General features: G+C 49.5%; 1 protein-coding gene across 3 annotated transcripts in view; it reads right to left on the reverse strand.

The window, feature by feature from the left end:
* Positions 1–26,397, reverse strand: part of ITGA11 (integrin subunit alpha 11) — a 180,721-nt gene that overhangs the window by 123,768 nt on the left and 30,556 nt on the right. For all 3 annotated transcript variants that reach the window (XM_075896852.2, XM_075896851.2, XM_075896853.2), the window contains exon 2: positions 3,142–3,253. In XM_075896852.2, the coding sequence (XP_075752967.2) occupies positions 3,142–3,253 (112 nt within the window). The remainder of the gene's footprint in view (positions 1–3,141; positions 3,254–26,397) is intronic.

The following is a 26,397-nucleotide window of genomic DNA, read 5'->3' on the forward strand; positions in this document are numbered from 1 at the left end:
TCGAAAGTTCCTCTTTCGAAGGAAGGCGTTCTTCAATGTAAAGAGGCCGTCTTCGAAAGAGAGCATCCAGACTCGCTGGGTGCTCTCTTTCGAAAAAGCGGATTTCCTCTATCGAAAGATCCGCCTGCAGTCTAGACGCGATCTTTCGAAAGAGGCGCTTTCGAAAGATGCTTTCGAAAGAGCCTCTTTCGAAAGAAGCCTGCAGTCTAGACACAGCCTAGGTGTGTTCTCTGCAGCTACAGAGGGGGACAAGCATCTCTCTCTCTCTCTCTCTCTCTCGCTCTCCCCTCCCCCCCCAAAGACACCATTCCTCATTTTCTGTAAGTAGGGTAAAGTTTAGGAAGTTTCGTTAGGCTTTATTGTTTTAAGGGTTGGGTATGGGATCTGATGTCTGGCACTGCTTAAAAGATGTTTGGCTTTTCTTTGTAACTAAGTTCTAGGTCCATGGAGTTTCTCCATGAGTATATTTTGTTACATTCCCATCTAGTCATTGGCTGGGTCTACACTGGCATCCCTTCCGGAAAAGGGATGCTAATGTAGCACGTCGGAATTGCAAATTCCGCGGGGGATTTAAATATCCCCCGCGGGATTTACATTTACATGGCTGCCGCTTTTTTCCAGCTTGGGGAAAAGCCGGAGAAAAGCGCCAGTCTAGACGTTATTCTCCGGAAAATAAAGCCTTTTCCGGAGGATTTCTTATTCCTACTTGCAATTCCGACGTGCTACATTAGCATCCCTTTTCCGGAAGGGATGCCAGTATAGACGTAGCCATTATGTCTGCAACAGGAATATTGTTGTAATAATAAAAGTCTTCTTTTTTATTTTTATTAACCTGGCATTGGTTACTTGTGTGTCCTGATTTTTATAATAGGGGTGAGATTTCCCAAATGATCTTTCCCCTGATTTCTTTATCAATATTTGGGTGGTGGCAGCAGAAGTTTTATTCCCAAGATCTAGGATTTTAAGATTTTGAGGGAAGTTTTATACCAAAGCCTGGTAGATAAGGCTTTGGAGTACACTTGCTGGCCCCCACTTCTGCATTTATCATGCCAGAGTGGGGAAGGAGCCATGGCATGCCATCAGGTTGTTTTCCCCTAGTTTGTTTATGAGAACGTCATGCGAGAATATCCAGGCAGTCTAATGTCACAGTATCCGGGTGACACACAATCACAGTGATATTTTAAAATCCACACAGACTTCTGTTACTTCAGAAGCCTTGTCCAGGATATTAACACTGGTCTGAACAGAGGTCAGCAGAAAAGTGCTAGTAAAGAGCTAGAAGAATGCAGTCACGTTTCACGAACAATGGGATGGTAAGATCAAAGGGAGGCAAGACACTGGGCAGACAGACCGTCTCTCCCCACCCTACCAACATGAGCCATTCCTAACATGTTCAGAGTGGTCTAACTTTCCGGTCCAAACCAAGGGACTGGGGAGAAGCGGGGGTGTCAGAGAATGGGGGGGAACGTGTTGGGTTTTGCAGCTAGTTGTGGCATTTGGAAGGGAGCAGAGATGGGGAGGGGAAGGGCCCTTGGGGCTGTGGGGAGGGGAGGGGGTAAATATGGATGAGCAGCAGGGAAAGGGATTAAGGGAAATATCTGCACTCCTTCTAGCAGCACCCAGACATTTTTAACATCGGGTGAATCATCATATTGCCCCAGGCAGGCTCGCACACTCCAGCCTTGCGTAAGCGACTGGCTAGGAGGGACACTTTCCTCAGGAAACCGAAACCAGATAAAATTCATCCACGTTTCAACTTTCATTGCTGGCCCCCAAGTAACCCAGCCTACGAGGAGAGCAGGTAAAACACAACGGCTCTGACCAAAAGCCAGGCTGCTCTGCTCCGAGTCCTGGACACCGAAACTCAAAGAGAACCCAGGAGCAGGGGAGCCGACAGCCTCACTGGGCACTGGAGAAAGTCGGAGATGGGGAGGGAGCTCCCTGCTCCTGGAAGGGGCCGGGCTCAGGATGGAAGAGACGGTGCCTAGGGAAAAGGGGTAGGGTTGGGGCCAGCCAGCTCTCAGCACCGGTGAGACCATGCTGTGCCCTGCCCCAGCTAGTCCTCAGACCCACCTGGAGCAAGCCGCACGGTGCTCCAGCAGCGATGGAAATGGCCCGCTCTTGCCAAGTTGCCCCCTTGGCCCCCCCCTCCGGGGGCCTGCCCCGGAGTCATGAACGGAACTGAAGTGAGACCATAGTTAATGTCCATGAGAATGGAACGAGCCATGTGCTGTGCAGCCCTACGATCAGAGCCAGGACCGGGAACATAAGAACATAAGAGCGGCCAGACTGGGTCAGACCAAAGGTCCATCCAGCCCAGTGTCCTGTCTGCCCACAGTGGCCAATACCAGGTGCCTGAGAGGGAGGGAACACAGCAGATAATCATCACATGATCCCTCCCCTGTCACTCACCTCCAGAGAAACAGAGGCCAGGGACACCATTTCTACCCATCCTGGCTCATAGATTCATGGAGGTTAAGTCCATCAATGGCTATCTAGCTCTTTTTAGAACCCTGTTAAAGTTCTAGCTTTCACCACATCCTCTGGCAAGGAGTTCCACAGGTAAACTCTGCACTGAGTGAAGAAAAAGCTTCCCATCAGCTTCCACGGAACACCCATCAGGGAAACAAGTCCTCTGTCTGACAGAGCCTCTTGCGGGGATCATGCTTGCAGCACCTCAGAGGGGAGGTGCTATGGAAAGTCAAAGATCTCCCCAAGCATCAAAGAGCAGCCCAACCTCATGGGGGCGGGAGGGACATTCTTATTTTCCATCCCATTTTGCCCAGGGGGGAACTATAGCTCGGAGGAGATCAGGGATGACATAGAGCAGGAGCGTGCAAAGCTAGGAGCAGCTCCTCCAACTCAGAGCCCTTCTCTCCTACGTACGCCTAAATCCATCAGTATCCGGAGCCGGCCGTGCACATCAGGAGGTGCTCCGCGGTCAGCAGTGGCTTTACACCAGCCTGCCTGAGCGGAATTCACCTCGGGGTTTCCTTCCCCGCAGAAGGCCACAGAGATGCCTTCTCGGAGGAGGCGCCTTGGGCGAGAGGCGGGGCACGTTTGGCGATTTGCACAGAGTGGTGTCAGGGACCGACCACTCTTCCCCGCGACAGACCACCGAGACCCGCGGGGCTCCCTTACCATTTCTTCCCAGCGATGTCATGCTGCTGCACGGTGTAGCCAAAGTAGGCGTCCTTAGAGCCCGGGATGATGCGCGGCCTTTTGGTGTCGATGTTGAAGGTGTCACAGAATCCTGCGGTGGGGGGAAAAAAAGTCGATCTGATCAGTTCGGGTCATGGGTGGGGGAAGGGGGAGGAGGAATTCTTTCATACAATTCAGGCACGTTACTCCTTATTCTGCGTGAAAGGAAAAATCTTATTCTCGGGGGAAGCTACTGTGAGCCGGCACCTTCTCTTTTGTCTTCCGAGTGAAGAACCCAGCCAGGAAACCCGCTTGGGGGTTTTATGATACCACCTGTGCAGCACACAGCTCAGAAGTCATTTTGTCAGCTGTCTACCCCAACCCATGTCAGGGCTTCCCCAGACGCCCCGCTGACTACTGGCTGACGTGCCTTGGGTTGCCAAGCTGTTGACCTCTAGGAGGACATTGGATATAGGGAGTGAGGTGATATTGGGAAGGAGACTTTACACCCCTGACCCCAGGCATTACACTTAAAAAAAAAAAGGAAGTAGTTCATCATACAATGCATAGTCAACCTGTGGAACTCCTTGCCATAAGATGTTGTGAAGACCAGGACATTAACAGGGGTCAAAAAAGAGCTAGATAAATTCATGATAGGTCCATCAATATTTATTAGCCAGGATGGGCAGAGATGGTGTCCCTGGCCGCTGTTTGTCAGAAGCTGGGAATGAGTGACAGGAGAGGGATCACTTGATAATTCCCTGTTCTGTTCATTCCCTTGGGGACCCTGGCACTGGCCATTGTGGGCAGACAGGACACTGGGCTAGATGGACCTTTGGTCTCACCCAGTGTGGCCATTCTTATGTTCTTAGCCATCTGCGGAGCGTTATTTCTACTCGACACGACCCTGTTCTGCCCCCTTGCCTGCTGCAGGAATGTTCTATACCAACGTCCATGGAATTTCACACACTTCCTCGCATTGAATATAGGAGACCGGCAGCTGGCTGGGAACACCGGCATCTCCCGAATCGTACCTCAGGGACGGACATGGAGCCCCGCTCCCAGAGCCTGATCCAGGGCGAGTCTAAGCACGCTCGCTCCCTCCGCAGTGAGCGACAGACGAGGGCACGTTGCATTGCCAGAGCATTTACAGCTCAGCTCCTGGCCACGCGCAAACTCCCTGGATGCAGAAGGACAAATGCCTGACCTCAGCCTGTGTGAGGCGCAAGGGCCTGAGTTCAAGTCTTCCCCCTGACTCCCCAGCGGGGTGGCGTGTCAACAGACTGCTGGCCGGCCTGGGGCGGGAGTATTTTTAACCACCGTTGTTTAGGGTTTAGAGGTCACGGCTGCAGAAGTCTGAAGGAAGACGCCTGTTTCTGCTCTCCAGCCCTTCCGGGAGTGCAGAAGCCTTGTAAGGGAATTCCTTAGCTGCAGGGTCAGCCACTGTCTGTCCCCACTAAGCAAGGGCGGGAAAGAGCGTCATAGTTTTTATCCTCGGCCCTGCAAGAGCGAGTCACCTTGGAAAACCACGGCTGACAAGAGAGAGATGCGGCGCAACAAAAGAAAGATCCTGGCACGTGCTTGCACATCCATCCCCTCAAATACCACCCCCCGGACACTGGGCACTGTGCTGACAGACTGAGTTCCCATCTCTCTGGGGGTTTAGGTGGTCCTCAGTAATGTCTGAGTGCTGCAGAGTCATTAATGGGATTTATCCTCACAGTGCCCCTGTCAGGTAGAGAAATACTAGCCCCATTGGCTCGCTAGGGAACAGAGATGGGATGGATTAAGGGAGTTGCTCAAGGCCATATAAGTAGTTTGTGGCTGAGGCACAGGGCTGGTCCTAACCGATTGGCAGTCCCAGGCAACTTCCCAGCTCGCCCGTAAGGTTGCCAGATGGTTTAAAAAAATATCACACAAAAATTTGTCAAAAGAAAAAAAAAAATTTGTCAAACAAAAAAAAAAAAAGTGGGGGAGGAGGGGAGATTGGGGAGTAACCAGAGACACCTGGAGGGAGGATTCAGGCGGTTGAGCCGAAATGCAGTCACGCCGCGCCCCGCCCCTAACTGGCTCTGTCGGCCCTGAAAATGGCAGCCACGGGCAACCGCCCAGCTCTCCCGCCCCTAAGACCAGCTCTGCTGAGGCAGGCACTGAATGGTCATCTCCTGAATCCCCAACCTGCGCGGTCTCCCCTCGACAGCCCTTCCAGAAGGCTCAGCGGCGCTTTGATGCTTTGTCGAAAGAGGCGGGGCGGTGGGCTGAATGCGCTTACCCAAGGCTATTGTAGCTCCGGGGGAAGGAGGCCCGTGTTTAGTGAGCTCTGCGGCCGAGTCTTGGAGGACGCTACAGGGAGGTGTCTCCCACAGAGGCCGGCAGCACGGAAACGCTGTGATCTCTAGGCTCAAGCCTTGGATTAAAAAGGACGTCTCCTGAATACACACGGCAACCTGCATGAAACCGCCCGCCTTCACCGAGACGCTGCCCTTCCGCAGTAGAGGTGGCCTGGAACCAAACCGCCTCGGCGGTGGAGAAGTTCAGGATTTGCAGCTCACACAAGTCTCTCGCTCCCCTCCCAGTCACCGGACAGGGAAAGCTGGTCCGTAGGTGCACCATGGTCCTATGCTCCTTTGCTCGCAGACCCTGGAGCTGGGAAGCCAACCTAGGAGTAAGATAATTGCGTCCTCCCGCTTACTCCCCTGCATAGGTCTAAGCCCCCACCTAACCCAGTGTTAACATGGCAAAGAACTACCATGGCACATTGCAGACGTCTCACTAAGTTGGGAACTAACTCGACCACAGAGTTTGTAATCGTAGCCAAATTCACCAGCAGAACTCCGACAGTCAAAGAAAGGCAGGGTGAAATAGGGCAGCTCACACATTTTTCTCTGGGTGGGACTTTGTGGCCACTCAGATAAACCAAAACACTGAATTCTTTGTGTGCGATACGGTTTTCTTTAGGGACATCTTTTATTGCTGTATGGGAGCTCACGAGAGAGCAGGAATGTAAACAGAAAGAAAACAGACTGCCAATGGGACGTGAACATTTTCTCTCTCGGACAGTGTCGAGGCTGAGAAAAGGAATGATGAAAGACATCTTGATCCTCGTCAAGAATTTGCATTGCTCTAAATGAAATGCAGGCGTTGGTTTTGATTTGTGCACAGTGTTTTCCTCCGTGCGGAAAGTGTGACTGGTATATTTGTGGCTCGCACTGCTAAATAAAGGGGCATTTCTTGTCATAGAATCATAGAACACTAGGACTGGAAGGGACCTCGAGAGGTCATTGAGTCCAGTCCTCCGCCCTCACAGCAAGACCAAGCACTGTCTAGACCATTCCTGACAGGTGTCTGTCGAACTTGCTCTTAAATATCTCCAGGGATAGAGATTCTACAACCTCCCTACGCAATTTATTCCAGTGTTTAACCACCCTGACAGAAGTTTTTCCTAGTGTCTAACCTAAACCTCCCTTGCTGCAGTTCCTGTCCAATCCTCAGAGGCTAAGAAGAATAATTTTTCTCCCTCTTCCTTGTTAACACCCTTTTAGATACTTGAAAGGGTGTCACAAGGAGGAGGGAGGAAAATTGTCAAAAAGGAACTCAGGGCCAGGCCTGGCTATAAACAGAAATGGCCACTGCTTTTCGGTGCAAATCCATAGTGGCATGTGCAAAGAGTGAAGCTAAATCCAATTCCTGACATTTCCCGACTCTCTCTCAGCTGCATACATCCATCATTTCCCCCTGGGATCTGAAGCCTGTTTAAAAAAAAAAAAATCTTGGTTTTGTCATTTGTAAAGACATATTTGCATCATCAGTGTTTAACTACAAGCGAGCATGGGGGTTTTGGAGAAGATACATGTTTACCTTTCTGACCACTGTCAGCTAGTCCCATAGGACTTCCCTAATGACTCTAACCCTGTATAGAGACACACCATCAGAGGAGGGGCCGCAGGGACAGCATTAACAGTCGGGCAGAAGGTGTGACAGATCAGATCTTTCCTTTTCCTCTCTATGTGTGCTCTTCCTCGGCGCTCTGCCGGTGGGTGGACCAGGAGCACAACCAGAGCTTCCAAAAGAATGAAAAGAAAGAAGAGCCAAGTTTGAAAAGTTCGAAGGCCGAGCAATAGGTTTCACCAGCACCTCTCTTTCAGAAGGCTGGATTGGCAAAGATCATTGGCCTATGCGGAGTATTCCAACATCACCCACCCGGCCCCAGGGCTGCCCCCATATAAAGTTGAAGCTTTACCCCAGAAAACTACAGACCAGTTAGTTTAACTTCTGTGCCTGGGAAGATAATGGAATTAAGAGAAGAGCAATTAATTAAGGAATCCATCTGCAAAAATCTGGAAGATAATAAGGAGCTAGGGAACAGCCAGCAGAACAAATCATGTCAAACCAATCTGAGAGATTTCTTTGACAGGATATCAAGCCTTGTGGATAGGGAGAAGTGGTGGAGGCGGTATACCTAGACTTTAGTAAGGCATTTGACACAGTCTCACATGACCTTCTTATCAATAAACTAGGCAAATACAACCTAGATGGGGCTACTGTAAGGTGGGTGCAGAACTGGCTGGATAACCGTTCTCAGAGAGTATTTATTAACGGTTCACAATCCTGCTGGAAGGGCATAACAAGTGGGGTTCTGCAAGGGTCTGTTTTGGGACCGGTTCTGTTCAATATCTTCATCATTGATTTAGATGATGGTATAGAGAGTATGATTATTAAGTTTGAAGATGATACCAAGCTGGGAAGGGTTACAAGTGCTTTGGAGGATAGGGTCAACATTCAAAATGATCTGGACAAACTAGAGAAATGGTCTGAGGTAAACAGGATGAAGTTTAATAAAGACAAATGCAAAGGACTCCACATAGGAACAGTTTCACACACAGAGAATGGGAAGCGACTGTCTAGGAAGGAGTCCTGTAGAAAGGGATCTAGGGGTCAGAGTGGACCACAAGCTAAATATGAGTCAACAGTGTGACACCGTTGCAAAACAAGCAAACTTGATTCTGGGACGTATTAACAGGAGTGTTGTGAGCAAGACACAAGTCATTCTTCCGCTCTACTCTGTGCTGGTTAGGCCTCAGCTGGAGTATTGTGTCCAGTTCTGGGCACTGCATTTCAAGAAAGATGTGGAGAAATTGGAGAGGGTCCAGAGAAGAGCAACAAGAATGATTAAAGGTCTAGAGAACATGACCTACGAGGGAAGACTGAAAGGACTGGGCTTATTTAGTTTGGAAAAGAGAAAACTAAGGTGAAAGCAGTTTTCAAATATCTAAAAGGGTGTCACAAGGAAGCGGGAGAAAAATTGTTTTCCTTGGCCTCTGAGGGTAGGACAGGAAGCAACGGGCTTAAATTGTAGCAAAGGAGATTTAGGTTAGACATTAGGAAAAACTTCCTGTCTAAACACTGGAATAAATTGACTATGGGGGTTATGGAATCTCCATTCCTGGAGATATTTAAGAGCAGGTTGGACAGACATCAATCAGGGATGGTCTAGACAGTGCTTGGTGAGGGCAGGGGACTGGATTTCATGACCTCTCGAGGTCTCTTCCAGTTCTAGGATTCTATGATTCTGTGATTCTTTGCATGCCTCACTAAAATCTGACTGGATACTCCTGCGAGTGCCATGCTCTTGCTGCCAAGTCGCAATCAGTAGGATCGACAGCGGGGTCAGTAGTGGCGACGTGTCCTTGTTAGTTCATCGGAGTCCCTCTATTTGAGAGTTTGCAGATCCACCTATGTCCTTAGAGTTGGGGCGATGGCTTTGAAAGGGCCAAGGCTTCCTCATCATTTGAGCTTTGGCCAGGGGAATTCTTTGGGTTATGGGAGGGATGGGGGAGGGGGGGGAGAACTTTGGGCCACAACTTTTGCTTCAGGTTTACGTGGTCTCTTGCGAAAGCCAGGAAGGAGGTTCTGGTCCATGCAGATTGGCAACACCATCGCTTAGCAGGGCACTGGCTATGCTTATGTTCATGAAACTTGACTCTCTAATCCCGGGGTGTCCAATCAGTTCTGAAGCAGTAGGGGCCGAGCCACACTCAACCGGCCAAATAGCCACATGTGGCTAATGTCTAGTGTGCTGGACACCACAGATCTAATCATTCCTGTTTCTCCCTTAAGATCCCCTCTGCAAAGGCAATGCTCACAGTATTCCCTCCAATCTCCTTGTCCAACTATGGAGTTGGGTGGGGTCCATGTAGTCTGCCTAGAATATTTAACCCAACGTGTTTGGTCATCCAGCCCGGAACATGGTCTAGACGATGCTTGGTCCTGCCGTGAGGGCAGGGGACAGGACTTGGTGACCTCTCGAGGTCCCTGCCAGTTCTAAGGTTCTATGATTTTCTGCTTGCATGGGTGCGGAGGCCTGATGACCTTCTAGCAATGGACGGAAAAGTCAAGTCTCCATGCTCATATGATCAGAGCTATTTGTTGCCCATGATAATCAAATCAGAAGATGCTGCTGACCTGTTTGTGAAGCTTGGGAGGATTGGGCAGGGCTGTTCACAAACGGATTTATTCCTATGTCTTGTCATCCCTCTCCCTCAGTATTGTGCTTAGCAATTCTTCTTGGTGGGAACTCTCCTCTGGTCCTCTCACTTGGTGCACGCGCGAGACTCTTAGCAACGTCAATCTGAAGGTTTGGGATTGAGGTTCCTCCCTGATATGGCTGCCACTCCGCTGGTTATTCCTTGCCCTGCTGCTAAGAGAATTTTGCTATAGCTCTTTATTCAAATGCATATACACCCTGACCTGCGTATGCACTCAATGACACCGTGTACGCAAACTGACCACCTCGAGAGGAGATTTTGTTTAAAATATAATCCTCGTCTCTCTACTTCTTCTTCGCCTTATCGCAAGCATCTCCCGTCTTTCTCCCGTCTTTCTCTGCACTGAGGTCCACCTGCGTCTCATCTTCTCTGATACAATCCATCCCGTTTCATAGACTCATAGACTTTAAGGTCAGAAGGGACCATTATGATCATCTAGTCTGACCCCCTGCACAGTGCAGGCCACAGAATCTCTGTTTTCCTACTGCCTTCTCCTAACATCCTATCTTCAGTAGGTCCCTTGCATGCATCCTCTCTACCACCAAAGTCATGGCTTTCAGACTGTCAGCCACAGCATCACAGACTAGGACTTCCGTCCAACGCCATCATCCTGAAACCTGAAAAAACCTAAAAAACAACAAATAATCCTGCAGGGCCGTAGAGACTAACAAAACATGTGGATGGTCTCATGAGCTTTCGCGGGCACAACCCACTTCTTCAGATGAATGGAGTTCTGGGCACCGCATTTCAAGAAGGATGTGGAGAAATTGGAAAAGGTCCAGAGAAGAGCAATGAGAATGATTAAAGGCCTAGCGAACATGAACTATGAAGGAAGGCTGAAAGAACTGGGTTTAATTTAGAAAAGAGAAGATTGGGGGGGGAGACATGAGAGCCGTTTTCAGGTATCTAAAAGGGTGTCATAAGGAGGAGGGAGAAAACTTGTTCATCTTGGCCTCTGAGGATAGAACAAGAAGCAATGGGCTTAAACTGCAGCAAGGGAGGTTTAGGTTGGACATTAGGAAAAAGTTCCTAACTGTCAGGGTGGTCAAACACTGGAATAAATTGCCCAGGGAGATTGTGGAATCCCCATCTCTGGAGATATTTAAGAGTAGGTTAGATAAATGGTCTAGACAGTATTTGGTCCTGCCATGGGGGCAGGGGACTGGACTCGATGACTCTCGAGGTCCCTGCCAGTTCTAGTGTTCTATGATTCTAAGGGGTTCTGTCCTTCCAATATAGTTTATATCCCGGTATGATTGTGTCCCACCGATTGTCCTCATTCCACCAGGTTTCTGTGATGCCTATTATGTCAATTTCCTTCTTTAATACGAAGTATTCTAGTTCTCCCATCTTATTAGTTAGACTTCTAGCATTTGTGTAGAAGCACTTTAAAAAAATTGCCACTGTTCATTTTGTCTGCCCTTCCCTGATGTATTAGATTGTTTTATATGTGATTGTTTCCTGTCTGATATGAAAACAACCGTGCAGTGTGCAGCGGCAGTCAAACAAGCAAATAGGATGTTAGGCATTATTAAAAAAAGGGATAGAAAATAAGATTACTGCCCCTATATATGTGGGTACGTCCACATTTTGAATACTGTGTACAGATGTGGTCTCCTCACCTCAAAAAAGATATTTTGGCATTAGAAAAGGTTCAGAAAAGGGCAATTAAAATGATGAGGGGTTTGGAACAGGTCCCATATGAGGAGAGGCTAAAGAGACTGGGACTTTTCAGTTTAGAAAAAAGGAGACTGTGGGGGGATATGATAGAGGTATATAAAATCATGAGTGGTTTTCTGTCATTAGGATGTGGAATATAGTGGGCCATCCAGTTAAGATCTTTGTTTAAACCTCTAGGGAGTGTCTAGACTGCAAGGTTTTGTCGACAGAAGTGGACTTTTGTCCACAAAACTATACCTGCGTCTACATTACCACTGAGTTCTATCGACATAATGTCGACAGAACTCAGCAGTTTTGTCGATGGCGGTAAACCTCATTCTATGAGGAATAACGCCTTTTCTCAACAGAGTTCTGTCACCAGAAGGCATTATTGCATCTACACTTTCCTTTGCATCTACACTCTCATGTCGACAAAGTAGCTTGCTTTGTCAACAGAACTGGATGTAGTCTAGACGCTCTTTGTCGACAGAAGCTTTGTTGACTGTATCTGTTGACATAGCCTCTGTCGACAAAAGCCTGTAGTCTAGATGTACCCCTAGTGTAGGTCTTTGTTGACAGTATCTGTCAAGCTTTGTTGACCGTATCTGTCGACATAGCCTCTGTCGACAAAAGCCTGTAGTCTAGATGTAACCCTAGTGTAGGTCTCAAACTTGTACATGAAATTAAGCTCTGCAGCTTCCCATTCAAGCTGGTTCTTGAAATTGGTTTGTAACAATATCATAACATTGAGATCCACTAATGAGCGGCCGAGTGAGTTAAAATGTTCCCCTACAGGTTTCTGTGTCTCTATGGTATGGCAAGACTCTTTGCTATTTTTTACGTTTTTTTTTTTCAGTTACAGACTAACACGGCTACCCCTCTGAAAATTCTGAAACCTGTTTCTCTGTGGAACTCTTTACTGCTGAAAAGCCTCTCTCTGTAGGCTTTGTAGACTCCCAAACACCTGAAAAGAGACCCCACAGCTCTTTACATTAGACACGGAAGCTGTGTCTAAACTGGCAAGTTTTTCCGCAAAAGCACCTGCTTTTGCGGAAAAACTTGCCCGCTGTCTACACTGGCCACTTGAATTTCCGCAAGAACACTGACGATCTCATGTAAGAAATCAGTGCTTCTTGTGGAAATACTGTGCTGCTCCCATTCGGGAAAAAGTCCCTTTGCACAAAAGCTTTTGCGCAAAAGGGCCAGTGTAGACAACTCAGATTTATTTTGCGCAAAAAAGCCCCGATCGCGAAAATGGCGATCGGGGCTTTTTTGCGCAAAAGCGCGTCTAGATTGGCCACGGATGCTTTTCTGCAAAAGCATCCGTGCCAATCTAGATGCTCTTTTCCACAAATACTTTTAACAGAAAAGCTTTTCCGTTAAAAGCATTTGCGGAAAATCATGCCAGTCTAGACGTAGCCATAGGATATGAGAACTGCATCGGAAAAGAATGCATAACAGGCACCATTAAAAGAAGTGAACATTACTTCAGTGAGGTATCAAGAATACCACAACATTTCTGTTCCTCCTAAGGCAGGAAATAACTGCAGGGTGTCATATTCTATGACGTGGTAATGGTTGGTAAATAACTATTTTAATGGTGACCACTTGGCAATAGGATGTTCTGGGGAATCAGTCTTTTTTTTTTTAAATGGAAAATAAGGCTTGTTAAGACATTGAGGCTGGAGTTTGAGATGAAAAGGCAGGATGGAAAAGATTTCTACAGGCACCAATGTTGGGCTTAAATCAGCTTCTTTGTAAGCATAGTAACCGATCTGCACTGCTGGCTTCGTGAGCGCGAAGACCTCCGGAATCTAGCCAAAGAAAACGGAGTAAAGAACCTTTAAAAACCTGTATGGAGAAATTCTAGAAAGCAAACAGGCTAAGACTCAGAGATCGTATCCAAGATTCTGTGGCTAGCCTGATCTTTTTTTTAAATGCTAAAACCCGTATCCAGTTTACTCGATACCTGCTGTGTGCAGTCCAGGCAACATTTCCAAGGGTAATGCTCTCAAAAGTTAGCATGAAGAAAACACAAGATGGAAGATCTAGGCCTGCGGGCAGGTTTCGGAGCCATTTACATGAGTGTAACTTACTCCTTAGTTACAGAGGTGTAACTAGAGAAGAATCAGCTCCCGTTCGGATAACTGAGAACTCTGTCGAAAAGTAACAGGAGCAAAGATTAGGATTTTTAAAGCCGTCTAGGGTATTTAAATGGCAATGGGCAACCAACTCTCCCGGGCTGCTTTAAGAGTCTCGGTTAATGCGACATTTTCCTCTCTCTGGTTTATAGCGGTGGAAGTCCATTGGCTGCACAGTTTCCAGTTAAAGCCTTCTGTCTTGCTCTTTTTTTCATCATAGATGTTACTTTTTAATGTAGCTTCTCCTTTAAGAGTTTGTTTGCATGGGTGCTTTTTAACCCCTCCCCTCCCCCAAAGCTTATTTTGATTCTTCTTTTTTTCATTCTTACTTACTCAACACAAGCAGGATCAGGCAGCACGTACTCTGCTGGCTGACGTCTGTGCGAACCAGGCCCAGTGTTAACGGGTAAGGTTTAAACAAGAGCCGATCGGGAAATGGAGTTGTTCACCGGGGGAGAATTTGAGCTTTCCGGCAAAACACCAAAACTCAAGAATTTTCAGCCCCAACCCCAAAAGTCTGCAGCTTTTCCAGCCAAAAAAATTTCTGTCTTTGTAAATGAAAACTCAGAATGTGAAACGGGCAAGCAGCTTAGATCAGTGGTTCTCGAAAGAGTGATCTGTGGTCGTATTGCAGGTGGGCCACAGGCTGGGGGTGTCCCTGTCCGCGCAGTGGGGTGTTTGTGTGGGTGTTTTGTCCCCAACATACACACCCATGAGGTTGGAGCACCAGTGCTGGCTTCCTGCTATGAGGAGCGGGGGAGGGAAGGGGGAAGAAACGAGTCTCGTGGGCCAGATCCAGTTTGCAGGGTGAGGAAGTGGCTCCACATGGAATCCCAGCCAATGAGAGCAAGGGGGCGGTGCCTGGCAATGGCAGGCATCCCCCTCATGTCCAGACCCTCCTCACACACCCCCCTTCCACTCAGACCTTGCATCCTCAGCCCTCTCCTGCATGCTCCATCCTGCCCAGACTTCCCCCCCCCCCGCCTGCTCCTGCACCTCCCTCCCACCCAGACCTCACCCCCCACCCCCTCCTGAACCCATTTTATCTCCACGGCTGGTTCCCGGGGGTCTGCAGAAAGGTTTGCATTGAGCGGTGTCACCGCAGGCCAAAACGTTTGAGCACCATTGGCGTCGATGGAAAATTCTCAGCCCTTGCTAGTTTCAAACATGCAAGATAGCAAGAGCTCCCTGCACATACGCACGTGCCCGTAACTAATGTGCGTTTTCAAGATCAGTTACCCAAGCTACTGTATTTCTGTAGCCATCAGAGTAAGTGCAAGAGAGGTCGTGACACACAACTGAGCTCCTTTCGATGGTGCACAGGTCAGATGCTGGACTCTGCAAAGTTTCTCTAATTTTCCCCCTGCAAAACTCGTACACAGATAACAACCTCATTGTAGAGAGATGGAAGTTTTGTCTTTCTAAATCTGCCATGCTGGGGTCTTGGGTCTCTATTTTTTCTGATTTGGGTTTTTCACAACATAGACAGAGGGCAGCACCCTCTTTGCGTGTGTTAGGACTTAATCATCCAATTGTGTAGGACCGTTAAACCTTGCAGAGAATTGGGCACGAAGTCTGCCCCTGCATCCCCACCGCAGCAGAATGCTCTTACGTAGCTGCTTTCTGTTACGCGAAGAAAAACGAAAGAAACCCCTTAGCACGTAGGGGTGTGTTTATAGTGCAGCTAAACACCATGGCTGGTGTGAATTGGTTGACTCAGGTTGACAGAGCTCAGGCTAGGGAGTTGTCTAGCTGCTGTGGCGACATCCACCGTCAGGGTAGGCAAAATCCGCATCCGCTCCGCCAAAGCTTCAGATCAGACTTGCCGTAATCCTCTGGTTCGCTAGTGTCCCACAGTCCTGTGGGACCCGCGGATAGGCTCCCTGCCCGCCCCGCCCCTGCCCGCTGCTCGAAGAGACGGAGCGTGCGTCTCAGCACAGTGCGCACCTCTTGGGGGGAGGAGGCTCCCCACGCTGCCCCACACTCCTCGCAGCTCCCAGTGGCTGGCAACCGGCCAATGGGCGCTACCTGGGCAGTGACGTGAGCCTGAGCAGCTCCCAGAACCTCTGCTGTGGCACACGGCCCAGAGGTGCACGGCAGCCGGCTGCTTTGAGAGGAGTGTGGAGCGCTGCAGGCGGGGAGTCTGCCCGAAGGTCCTGCCGGGCTGCTGGCTGGAAACGGCCCAGGTGAGAGCCTTCCAGCCTGTCCCTGGCACCTCCCCCCTTCCTGCACCCTGATTCCTTGCCCCAGGTCGCAACCCAAACCCTCTTTACCCCCTCCTACACCCTACCCCTGGTCACAACCCAAAGCCTCTGCACCCCCTCCTACACCCTACCCCTGGTCACAACCCCTCCTACACCCTATTGCTAGTCACAACCCTCCTACACCCTACCCCTGGTCACAACCCAAAGCCTCTGCACCCCCTCCTACACCCTACTCCTGGTCATAACCCCTCCTACACCCTATCACTAGTCACAACCCTCCTACACCCTATTGCTAGTCACAACCCTCCTACACCCTACCCCTGGTCACAACCCAAACCCTCTGCACCCCCTCCTACACCCTACCCCTGGTCACAACCCCTCCTACATCCCTACCCCTGGTCACAACCCTCCTACACCCTATTGCTAGTCACAACCCTCCTACACCCTATCCCTGGTCACAACCCAAACCCTCTGCACTCCCTACTACATCCTACCCCTGGTCACAACCCCTCCTACATCCCTTTCCCAGGTCAGAATCCTCTCCTGCACCCATACCCCCTCCTGGACCCTGCGCCTCCTCCTATATCCCTTCCTCTGGTCACTGCCCAAACCCTCTGCCCCTTCCTCTCCCCCTACCCCAGGTCACAACCCCCTTCTTTGCACAAACTCTCTCCCAGACCCCACCCTCCCTCCTGCACCCCAAAACCCTACCTTGAGCTCCCTTCTGCACCCAACCTCCTTCCTAGACCCCACACTCCCGCCATAAAGTGCAGGCCTGGAGCACTTACCAAAATCTTGGAGAGCCCCACCCCCCATCAGAAATGATTGCCCACCTCCGGCCTGGAGCCTGGGCCGTGGGACTGTGTGAGGAGAAGGGTCTCAAGCCCCCACATCTATACAGCAATTTCAGTGCTACCAGCCCAAGGCAGCCGACCCAACCCCGCCGCAGGCCTGTATTCCAGTATAGACCTACCCATCATGACCTAATACATGGCCCCGGCCTGCTCCCAATCACCGCTTGCATACCCCCTCCAAGAAATGCGGCAGTTAAAAGGTGCTCTGCTGGGATCAGCCATACAAAGGAATTTAGAAGTAAGTAAAAGAACTCACTAGCAGGAAAGTGTATAAATCAACCCTTTTTAGAGAGGCGTGTAAAACGAGCCATTTCACACACATGTGCAAACTATGAAAAAGCATGCGCTGGCGTGGCTCTTTCCTCGGTAAAATAAATGGGCAGGAGCCAGACAGGCCCCCAAAAGACGGGCACAAATGATAATCAAGGAGACCAGCTTGGAAACGGATCGATTTGGTTCCTTTTTACTAATGGCGCTGGGGGAAAACGCCTCACGTTGGAAACGAGCTCTTGGAAAATCCTGTGCGAGATGCGCCGTTGCCAGCCGCCCCACCCCCGCCGCCTCAGAATCCTAATTTTAAGAGTGAAGGGGGGTGGGTCTTTTTATTGCTGTTCTGAGGCCTGAGTTTTGAGGGGGTCACGTTTTCAAGCTTTTCTCCACGCCGCGAATGAAGGTTTTTTTTGTTTTTTTTTTTACCTGAAAGCTGAGATTCTCACGTAACCCCCAGGATTTGAAGCTGAAGAAAAACCAAAAATATTGGAAAGCTCATGATAAAAAATCCATGTGAGGTGGCTACTCCAGTGAGGAAACCTGCAAGGCCAACTCTCCATGACACAGTAATAGAGATGTAGCCGTGTTAGTCTGGTGTAGCTGAAACAAAAAACAGGACCATGTAGCACTTTAAAGACTAACAAGATGGTTTATTAGGGCTGTGTTTAGACTGCAGGGTTTTTTCATAAAAAAGTAGCCTTTTTTCAAAAAAAACTTCACATGCATCCAGACGACAGCCGCGTTCTTTCGAAATTAAATCGAAAGAACGCGGCTTTTCTTTCGATGGCGGTACTCCTCATTTCACGAGGAAGAACGCCTTTTTTCTAAAGTGCTCTTTCGAAAAAAGGCGTTCTTGAATGCAAACAGGGCTTTTTCGAAAGAGAGCATCCAGACTGCCTGGGTGCTCTCTTTCGAAAAAGCGGCTTGCTTTTTCGAAAGTACTGCTTGCAGTCTAGACGCTCTTTTTCGAAAGAGGCTTGCAGTCTAGACGTAGCCTAGGTGATTAGCTTTCGTGGGCCAGACGCACTTCCTCCAAACGTGGGTCAGACCCACTTCCTCAGATCAAAAGACATTTACCTCCCCCTCATCCCCCTTCTGTTCCGAAATCTGATTTGTCCTTTTCATACATGTTCATTTTTTGATTGTCTCCCTTTGGTATATATGGTCGTGCCAATTTTCTTCCACTATTTGATCTGAGGAAGTGGGTCTGGCCCACGAAAGCTCATCATCTAATAAACCATCTTGTTAGTCTATAAAGTGCTACCTCGTCCTGTTTTTTGTTCTCCGTGACACACACACTAAGCCCCGCTCAGCCCCTGACGTCGGCGGCGCTGCGTCTGCAATTAGTCTTCAAATGAAACTGTATTCAGGGCCAGGAGGACAGGAGGCTGGAAGAGGCGTGTGGGCTGCTGCAGCCTCGCCTCATCTCACCCCAAGGCCTGGTCTGCTCTCTGAGGAGAGGTCAAAGTTAGCTGTGTTAGTCTAATTTGATAACGAATGTACCTTCCCCACCAAGCAAAGCCCCTTCTGCTGCCTGTAAGGGCTTTTAAAATCGACTGCTGCGCTGCAGACAGATGAGAGGTGTCACGCTAAATTCAACCTCCCTGGGTTGAATTTGGGATCGTGTAGACACAGCGCCGTTCAGTTCCATGGCTTGGCCTCTGGGCTCTGCTTGGGTCTTTAACTCCACTGAGGGTTGTGGGGCTTTGAAAAATCAAAGGGAGGTGTCCATGCTGTGTGGGAGTGATTGTAGTTTTCAAAAAATAGTGTTGTTTTTAGGAAGTTCATTTTTAGTTTAGATTTCTTTAAAAGAAGGGATCGTTACCATATTTCCAGTTCATTTTTTTAAAATGGGAATTCCATCAACTGTATTTTATTTCTTCACCTCATGAACTGTTACCATTTGCTCTGTTTTCTCTCTCTCTCTCTCTCTCTCTCACACACACACACACACACACACACACACACACACACACAATGTGAGCCATAGTGCCCGAATGTGACTGCTCTGCCCAGCACTTTCAACTCTGCTGCCCTCCTGGGCACACAGCAAAAGCCCCAAGGAACTTCTGAATTTCATTTCCTGTTTGGTAAGTGTGGTGAGCCCGGCGAGCCCAGCAGCACACCCAACCAGGAGTGCCCAGGGTTGCAAACAAGCTCCAGCAGGGAGCATGGAGGAGATCCTGGACCTGATTGCGGTTGTCGGAGGAGAATCTGTGCAGGTAGAACTCTGAACCCACAGAAGAAACGCTGGTATCCATGTGCCCAAATTGCACAGGGTGTGTCTAGACTACATGGCTCCGTCAACAGGGCCATGTAAAGTAGTTTACTCAACATAGTCAATGAAGCGGGGTTCTTTTTTGAACCCTGGTAAAGTCCTGGTCTTCACAACATCCTCTGGCAAGGAGTTCCACAGGTTGACTATGCACTGCATGAAGAAATACTTCCTTGGTTGGTTTTAAATCTGCCACCTGTTCGTTTCATTTGGAGACCTCTAGTTCTTACGTTATGGGAACAAGTAAATAACTTTTCCTTATTCTCTTTCTCCATGATTTTATAGACTTCTATCATATCCCATCCCCTTAGTCTTCTCTTTTCTAAACTGAACAGTCCCAGTCTTTTTAATCTCTCTTCATAGGGCACCCGTTCCAAACCCCTCATCATTTTTGTTGCTGTGAGCGCATGAGAACATGAGCATAACACGCCGGATGAGATGTTGAGGCTTTTGGGGGAGCAAACAGACCTGATGAGGCACCTGTTAGAGATGTAGGAAAGGCAGCTAGAGAGCAGAGAACCCCCTTCTCCCACTGATAACCCATCTGCCCTCCTCGCCAACTTCCAAAGCCTCCTCTCCAGATATCTTAGAAATTGGGGAGCGGGGAGGAAGAGACGGCAATTAACCATCAAAATGATTCTTTCTGGTTTCCTAACTTCAGTGCCCTACTTCCCGGGGGCACTGCGGACGCTAGAAATACCAGATCAGCTGGGAATCAGTTCAGAGCAGGCGAATCGACAGTGGGGGTTGCTGTGATCCAAGTAGCCATGGCAGTCAATACCCTTCTACTAGGAAGATCGTGACTCTGGGAAACGTGCAGGGGATAGTGAAGGGTTTTGCCAGGATGCGGTTCCCTAACTGTGGTGGGGCGATAGACAGAAAGCACGTCCCTCTCTTGGCTCCGGATCACCTTGCCAACGGGTACATACACTGCCAGGGGAACGTCTCAACGGGGCAGCAAGCGCTGGTGGGTCACAAGGGATGTTTCCTTCAAATAGCAACATCACAATGTCCTTTGACACACAGCCTGTCCTTTGGTCCCTTTCCTGACAGATTACCTGGTATTTCCATAAGATCATGCACATTGGATACCTGTCCAGTTCTCTGCAACAACAGTACATTGGTTACAAGAGCTCACATCAGTAATAGGAACAATCCATAGCCAGTGGATAGTGACAGCACATTCTTTTATGGCACCTCTTTGGCTCCACACCATTGCAGTTTTGGGCTTTCAGGTTTAAAGTGCAAGTCTCCTTTGCCAAAGCAAGCTCTGTCCATCCCCCTTCTCCTGTGGGCTCAAAACCCGGCCTAGCAGAGACATACGACTGGCTGGGTGTGTCTTCCTCGATCACAGTGGCCATGGAACTCTCCCCCCACACACACTCAGTAGGGTAACAACGATAAGCAACCCAGACCCCCTTCTGAAATTCTGCTTCCAGCTTCAATCTCTGCTTCCACAGAGGGCCGGACTAAGGGGTGGGATAGGCGGGCAGCTATCCAGGGCGCCAACCTATGGGGGGCACCTGACTCCTGGCAGGCTGCAGCAGCCACCCGGGGCAGGAGCCGTGTTCTCCCGCACAGCACTGGCCAGCAGCACCCTTCCCCCCGTGGCCGCAGGACCCTGCATGGCCAGGCGCAGCCTGCCCCGGGCGGCCCTGGGCTGTGCGCCATCGGCAGTGGCTAGGCCGACTGGGCAGCGTATGCGCCGTGCGTCCGCCCACACGCCCCAGTGACAGGCCCACACATGTGTCGTGCGCCCAGAGGCGGGGCTGTGCGCCCTGGGGGCAGCGCTGCACGCCTCGGGCACCAAAATGGCTCGGGCCGGCCCTGCTGCCACATGGAACCAGCTATCAACTTCCCTGATCGATTTACAAGTATCCACAGTGTCCAGAGATGGGAGCTGAACTGCCATCTCCTGCATTCTAGAGAGAGTAACACACAGCTGTTCTGCCCTGCATTCTTGGCTCCATGGTCCTTCTTCCTATGAATCTGAGACACACACTGGCCACTCTCAACATCCACCTGGGAACACTCCTGTCCCCCACACCCTGACTTCCCAGTAACCTGGTCACATACAGTCTCTTGGGTACCAGATTGTTCCACTTCTCTGGCTGTTCCTGCCTCATTTGGAACAATCCTCAGTCCCTTTGATGCCTCTTCACAATCATCCACATTGGATTTTTCTGTGGATGATTGTGAAGAGGCATCAAAGTGGAGTCCCGGTTAACAGAACAACTCCGTCAGACACAGAAACAAGTGCCTCACACGCCCAGCTGCTGCCTTTTACAGGCGAAGCGTTCTCCTGAATGTCTTCTCTAAGCAAGTAGAATAGTGATAGAAATTACATTCAACACTTTACACCTAAGTTTGAATAAAGATGCTAATTATCTTACCCATTACAAAGATAGCTTCCCCAATTATCACCTCTAATATCATTAGCTCTCAGACATTTACCTCCCCCCATCTCCCTTCTGTTCTGAAATTTGATTTGTCCTTTTCATGTGTGTTCATTTTTTAAAAAAATTGTATCCTTTAGTATATATGGTTGTGACAATCTTCTTCCACTATTTAATCTGAGGAAGTGGGTCTGGCTCACGAAAGCTCATCACCTATTTAACAAGATGGTTTGTCTTTAAAGTGCTACATAGTCCTGTTTTTTGTTTCTCCAAGGAAGGCACTGTCACCTCTCTGTTACAGCAAACGGCTTGCTCAAAGCACTGAGAGGACTCGCTTCCCTATGAGCTTCCTTAAGCAACAGTTCCCCCTTCTCTGGCTCTGCAGCAGCATCGCTCTGCTGAGCCACACGACTTCTGGGATTCCTTTTCTCCCTGTACCCCCTCTGGCCTCTCAGGTGGATTCCCAGACAATCCTCTTGCAGACTCACGAGTTACCAGATCAGAGACATCTTCCTTCCCTTTGCAACTTTCCAGCCGGCCGCAAGCTTCCCCACAGTCAGTAGGTACCCTTGTTAACTCGCCCTCATTCTCTCCTTGTGCCCTGGAGAAGGAGTCAGCCTGGTGCCACAGAGTCGCTCCCCCCTCTTCCAGCAACACAGCAGCATCAGGCGAAACATCAGTGCCACCCCTGTCTGATCTCAGGGACCCTGGCGAAACAGTGCCTGGATCTACCCAAGTCAAAGCATCATTCTCCCCAGCAGACACAAAACTAGAGCCACCTCCTTTCTGGGCCTTAGCTGTATCCAGACCCAACTCTGGGACAGCAGCCCTGCTTTCAGCCATCACAGGCGGAGGGGCACGGAAGAAACTCTTCCCCACACACAGCCAGACAATCAGAGACGGTTGCTCCCGTCGCAGCACCCCGGCTCATCTCGGGCTCACAGCTAGCAATTGAGACAGCTTCCTTCACTGACACGCTGCTCTTCTCAGCAGCCAAACTGCCAGCTTGCACACTGCCCCTTCACACCGCTCATTTTCAGCTTGTGCAGGTTCAATTTTACAAACCTCGCCAGCCAACAACTCCTCATCCTCCAGAACTTTATCTTTTTCCTCAGCTAAAACTCCACTCTGGCCAACCACTCCAGAGTGCCCCAGAGAAACATTTCCCTGATTTCTGGGCTCTTCCTGCCCTGGTTCTGATTCCAGCCTCACCTCTGAGGCATCAGACAGGCCAAGGGTCCCCAACGCGGTGCCCATGGGTGCCATGGCGCCCGCCAGGGCATTTATGTGCACCTGCCTAGTTGGAGTCCTGACATGGGATGGCCCAGGGAGGACGGGCCGCACGCGCTGCGGGGCTGAACTCACGTCATGACGGGGCATTGGGGAAGCACCAGCGGCTGGAGACCCTGCCGGGGAACGTGGCGGAGAAGCCGTGGAAGCAGGGCGGCCGGTCCGGAGCAGCAAAATGGCCGCGGTGGGGGGTCTGGCACTGGCGCAGGCGCACTTGGCATGGGGCCGACACAGCAAGATGCCGTCACCCACCGGTGCGGCGCCCGCCATGCAAAAAGGTTGGAGACCACTGAGACAGGCCCTCACTCACAGGCTCACTGCCCCCCTGCACAGACACACAGCCATCTGCCACAGGCACCCATTTAGAGACACTTTCCCCTTGGTTACAGTAAGACTGACCAGCCCCAGAAATCTTCCCGGAGTCACCTGCACCCCCGCACAGACCCCATACATGCTTTGGGACTGTGTTACAACATCAGCCTGATTATAATCACCCCACATACCCACATGGTTATACATCGAATTCCCAGGAGGATACAGTCCCTTTTGATCTTTGATTCTCTTAAGCTGAAGTTCAAGGCTTGCCATTCATTCTGCCACTTTCTTAAGCTGAAGTCTGGCGGCTTCCTCCTCAGCTTGTCTGACTTCTCTGGCTCTCTCTGCCATGCTCTCCGCATGTTCTGCCTTTTTCTTTTCAAGCTCCTAATCCAGCTCCTGCTTTCTTATAGCAATTTCTTCCTCGGTCTTCTGCTTTCTTTCTGCAGCTTCTTTGGCTACTAACAACCATTCCAGTTCTAGTTTAGAGGCTTTCTTGCTAAAGGCAATGCCTCTCCCCGAGCGCAGATCCTTCAACGTCCTTTTGCCCAGACTCTCATATAGTCTCTGGCTCAGTGCAGCGGCTCTTTAACCAACCAAACTCCCAACACCAAAAATCAAATGTAGACAGCGTGGGGTCCTGATCCAAAGCTCAACTGATCAAGATCTGTGGATCCTGCCGACTACGCCACTATGACGGACCAGGACGGGTCTGGGCACAGCCAAGGGCGTCCACTCAGGGCCAATTGCTCAAATTCAGGGCTCTCTTTAGCCTCCAGACTGGAGACCTTCCCAAATAGGCCACAAACCAGTCCCAAAGAGCGCTTCAGCTGCCTGCCCGCCCAGCCAAAAGCCTCACGAGCAAAACCCCGCTGACACCCCAGCAATATCCGTACCCCAGATGGCCCCGGGCCTAATACACAGGTGAGGTGTTTTAGAATCCTGTCTCACCATCCCCAGACAAGTTCAGTCCGGTTCCAAGAAACCAGCCACAGATCCCAGGTCAATTTACACACTGGACCTTACCCACAAGATCACGTTGAGCCAGTCCTTTAGAATCTACCATCTAAAGGTTTATTACTGAAAGAAAGAAAGAAAAGCATGAGAGTAAGGTTGTTAAAGTCTCATACATTACATGCATCGCATCTCCCAGTTCTCGATGCAGGCTTGCAGCGGAGATATTATAACTACTGGCTTAAAAGTCCTTGGTGTACATCCTATGTCAGGATGGGTCCAAAGTTCTTTCCGGCTTGTTGCTCCCTGCAATGCTGCATCTGGGATGAAGAGCTGAGCTGAGCACCAAATGGAGGACGCCACATGGCCCCTATATACCCCCTTCCTCGTCTCTTCTTGGTTGCAGCAGGTCACCTGGTCAGTGGCCTATCCCTGTGTTCCCTGCTGGTAGCCCTTAGGTATCAGTCATTATTCTTGAGGGCTGTGTCTAGACTGGCAAGTTTTTCCGCAAAATCAGCAGCTTTTCGGAAAAAACTTGCCAGCTGTCTACACTGGCCGCTTGAATTTCCAGAAAAGCACTGACGATCTCATGTAAGATTATCAGTGCTTTTCTGGAAATACTATGCTGCTCCTGTTCGGGCAAAAGTCTTTTTCCGAAAGATTTTTGCGCAAAAGGGCCAGTGTAGACAGCACAGTACTGTTTTCCGCAAAAAAGCCCAGATCGCGAAAATGGTGATCGGGGCTTTTTTGCGGAAAAGTGCGTCTAGATTGGCCACGGACGCTTTTCCGGAAAAGTGTCCTGCCAATCTAGACACGCTTTTCCGAAAATGCTTTGAACGGAAAACTTTTCCATTAAAAGCATTTCCGGAAAATCATGCCAGTCTAGACGTAGCCGAGGTGTGTCCTTGCCCTATAGAGGGCTATTGTTCCATGGAGACTTGCTCATTAGCATGTCCATAGGCTGAGCTTCTTCGCCCATTGCTCAACCACATACAGAGAAATATTCAGTATCCACAGAGAATACATGCTTATAACTTCACATACAGACATTATACAATCACATGAATAGCATATACAGAATCATTTGCACCTCACATGACCCCCTTTGTACCACTTTTGGGGCAAACACCCCACCCCATGGGCACAGCAGTGATCTGGCTGCTTTCCTAACATCCAGTAACATGACAAAAGGGGCTCTAGGTCTCATGCCACTGAACTGTACCAACTTTTGGGGTGAATGGCAGTTTTCAAGGGGCACAAAGCAGGCCCCAGGGTCACTGGGTTCAACTTCTTGCTCACGGGAAAAGTGCTAGGGAGACATTTAGAGTAGGTCTTTACTTCAGAATATTGACTAATAGATGCTGAGTAGCATCTATGCATTTCATATTCATAATATGAACCTGTCTAGTCTAGCACCCTCGGGACCTGACTGGTGCTGAACCAGCGAATTTACCAGACCACGGGAGGTCAATATTGTCTAGCAGCATCACCGACACTTCCACTGCTAACTGGGCTCTGAGAAGACAGTGAGGGGTAAATTAGAGCTAAATAACAGCACAGAACACTGGGAGCCAGGACTGGTGGTTGTAAATAAACTTTATGGGACCGCGGGAAACCTGGCCACACTCATGGTAAGTGGGCATCCAGCTAACTGAAATCATGCCAGACCACAGACGTTGCCAGACCACACACGTTGCCGGACTAGAGCGTTTAACCTGTATGGATTATCTATCTATCGACACACATTAAGCACCAATAGCACTGAGCACCAATATTATAGCAGGTTAAACAAACATCTATGAAGGATGATCTAGACGGTGCTTGGTCCTGCCATGAGAGCAGGGGACTGGACTCGATGACCTCTCGAGGTCCATTCCAGTTCTAGTGTTCTAGGATTCTAGCAATGATATAGCTTGAACTGCCCTATGAGTTTTTAATCACCCTGCTCCCTTTATGCCAAGTATCCCATAACTCTTTGCATTGACTGAAGTAAGTTTTGGCTTGAGCAAACAGGGATGTTGTTAAGATCAGGACCAGTGAGTGCTTTCCCAAAGCAACAGAAAGGGAATTCCTCACATGGGCCGGCATTGAAATGGCCCAAAGGAAGGGGACAAGACGTATGGTTGTATTTTAGTGCAAAGCTAGGAAGTTCTTTCATGCCGTCTTTGGGTATTCCACGACGCCAGAAAAATGCTCGCTAGTTCAGTCTCGTTTCAGATGATCTATGCAATACCTTTTACTTGTAAACTAGCAGGGTATCAAAAGGAGGCATTAAGGGTGTAACTTGAGGATACACACATTCTGCGGAAGACTAATATAATAATGCCGCATGAGTCACCTTCCCGGAGACTGG

The sequence above is a fragment of the Pelodiscus sinensis genome, chromosome 14 (assembly GCF_052426305.1).
Source record: "Pelodiscus sinensis isolate ZL-2025 chromosome 14, ASM5242630v1, whole genome shotgun sequence".
NCBI lineage: Eukaryota > Metazoa > Chordata > Testudines > Trionychidae > Pelodiscus > Pelodiscus sinensis.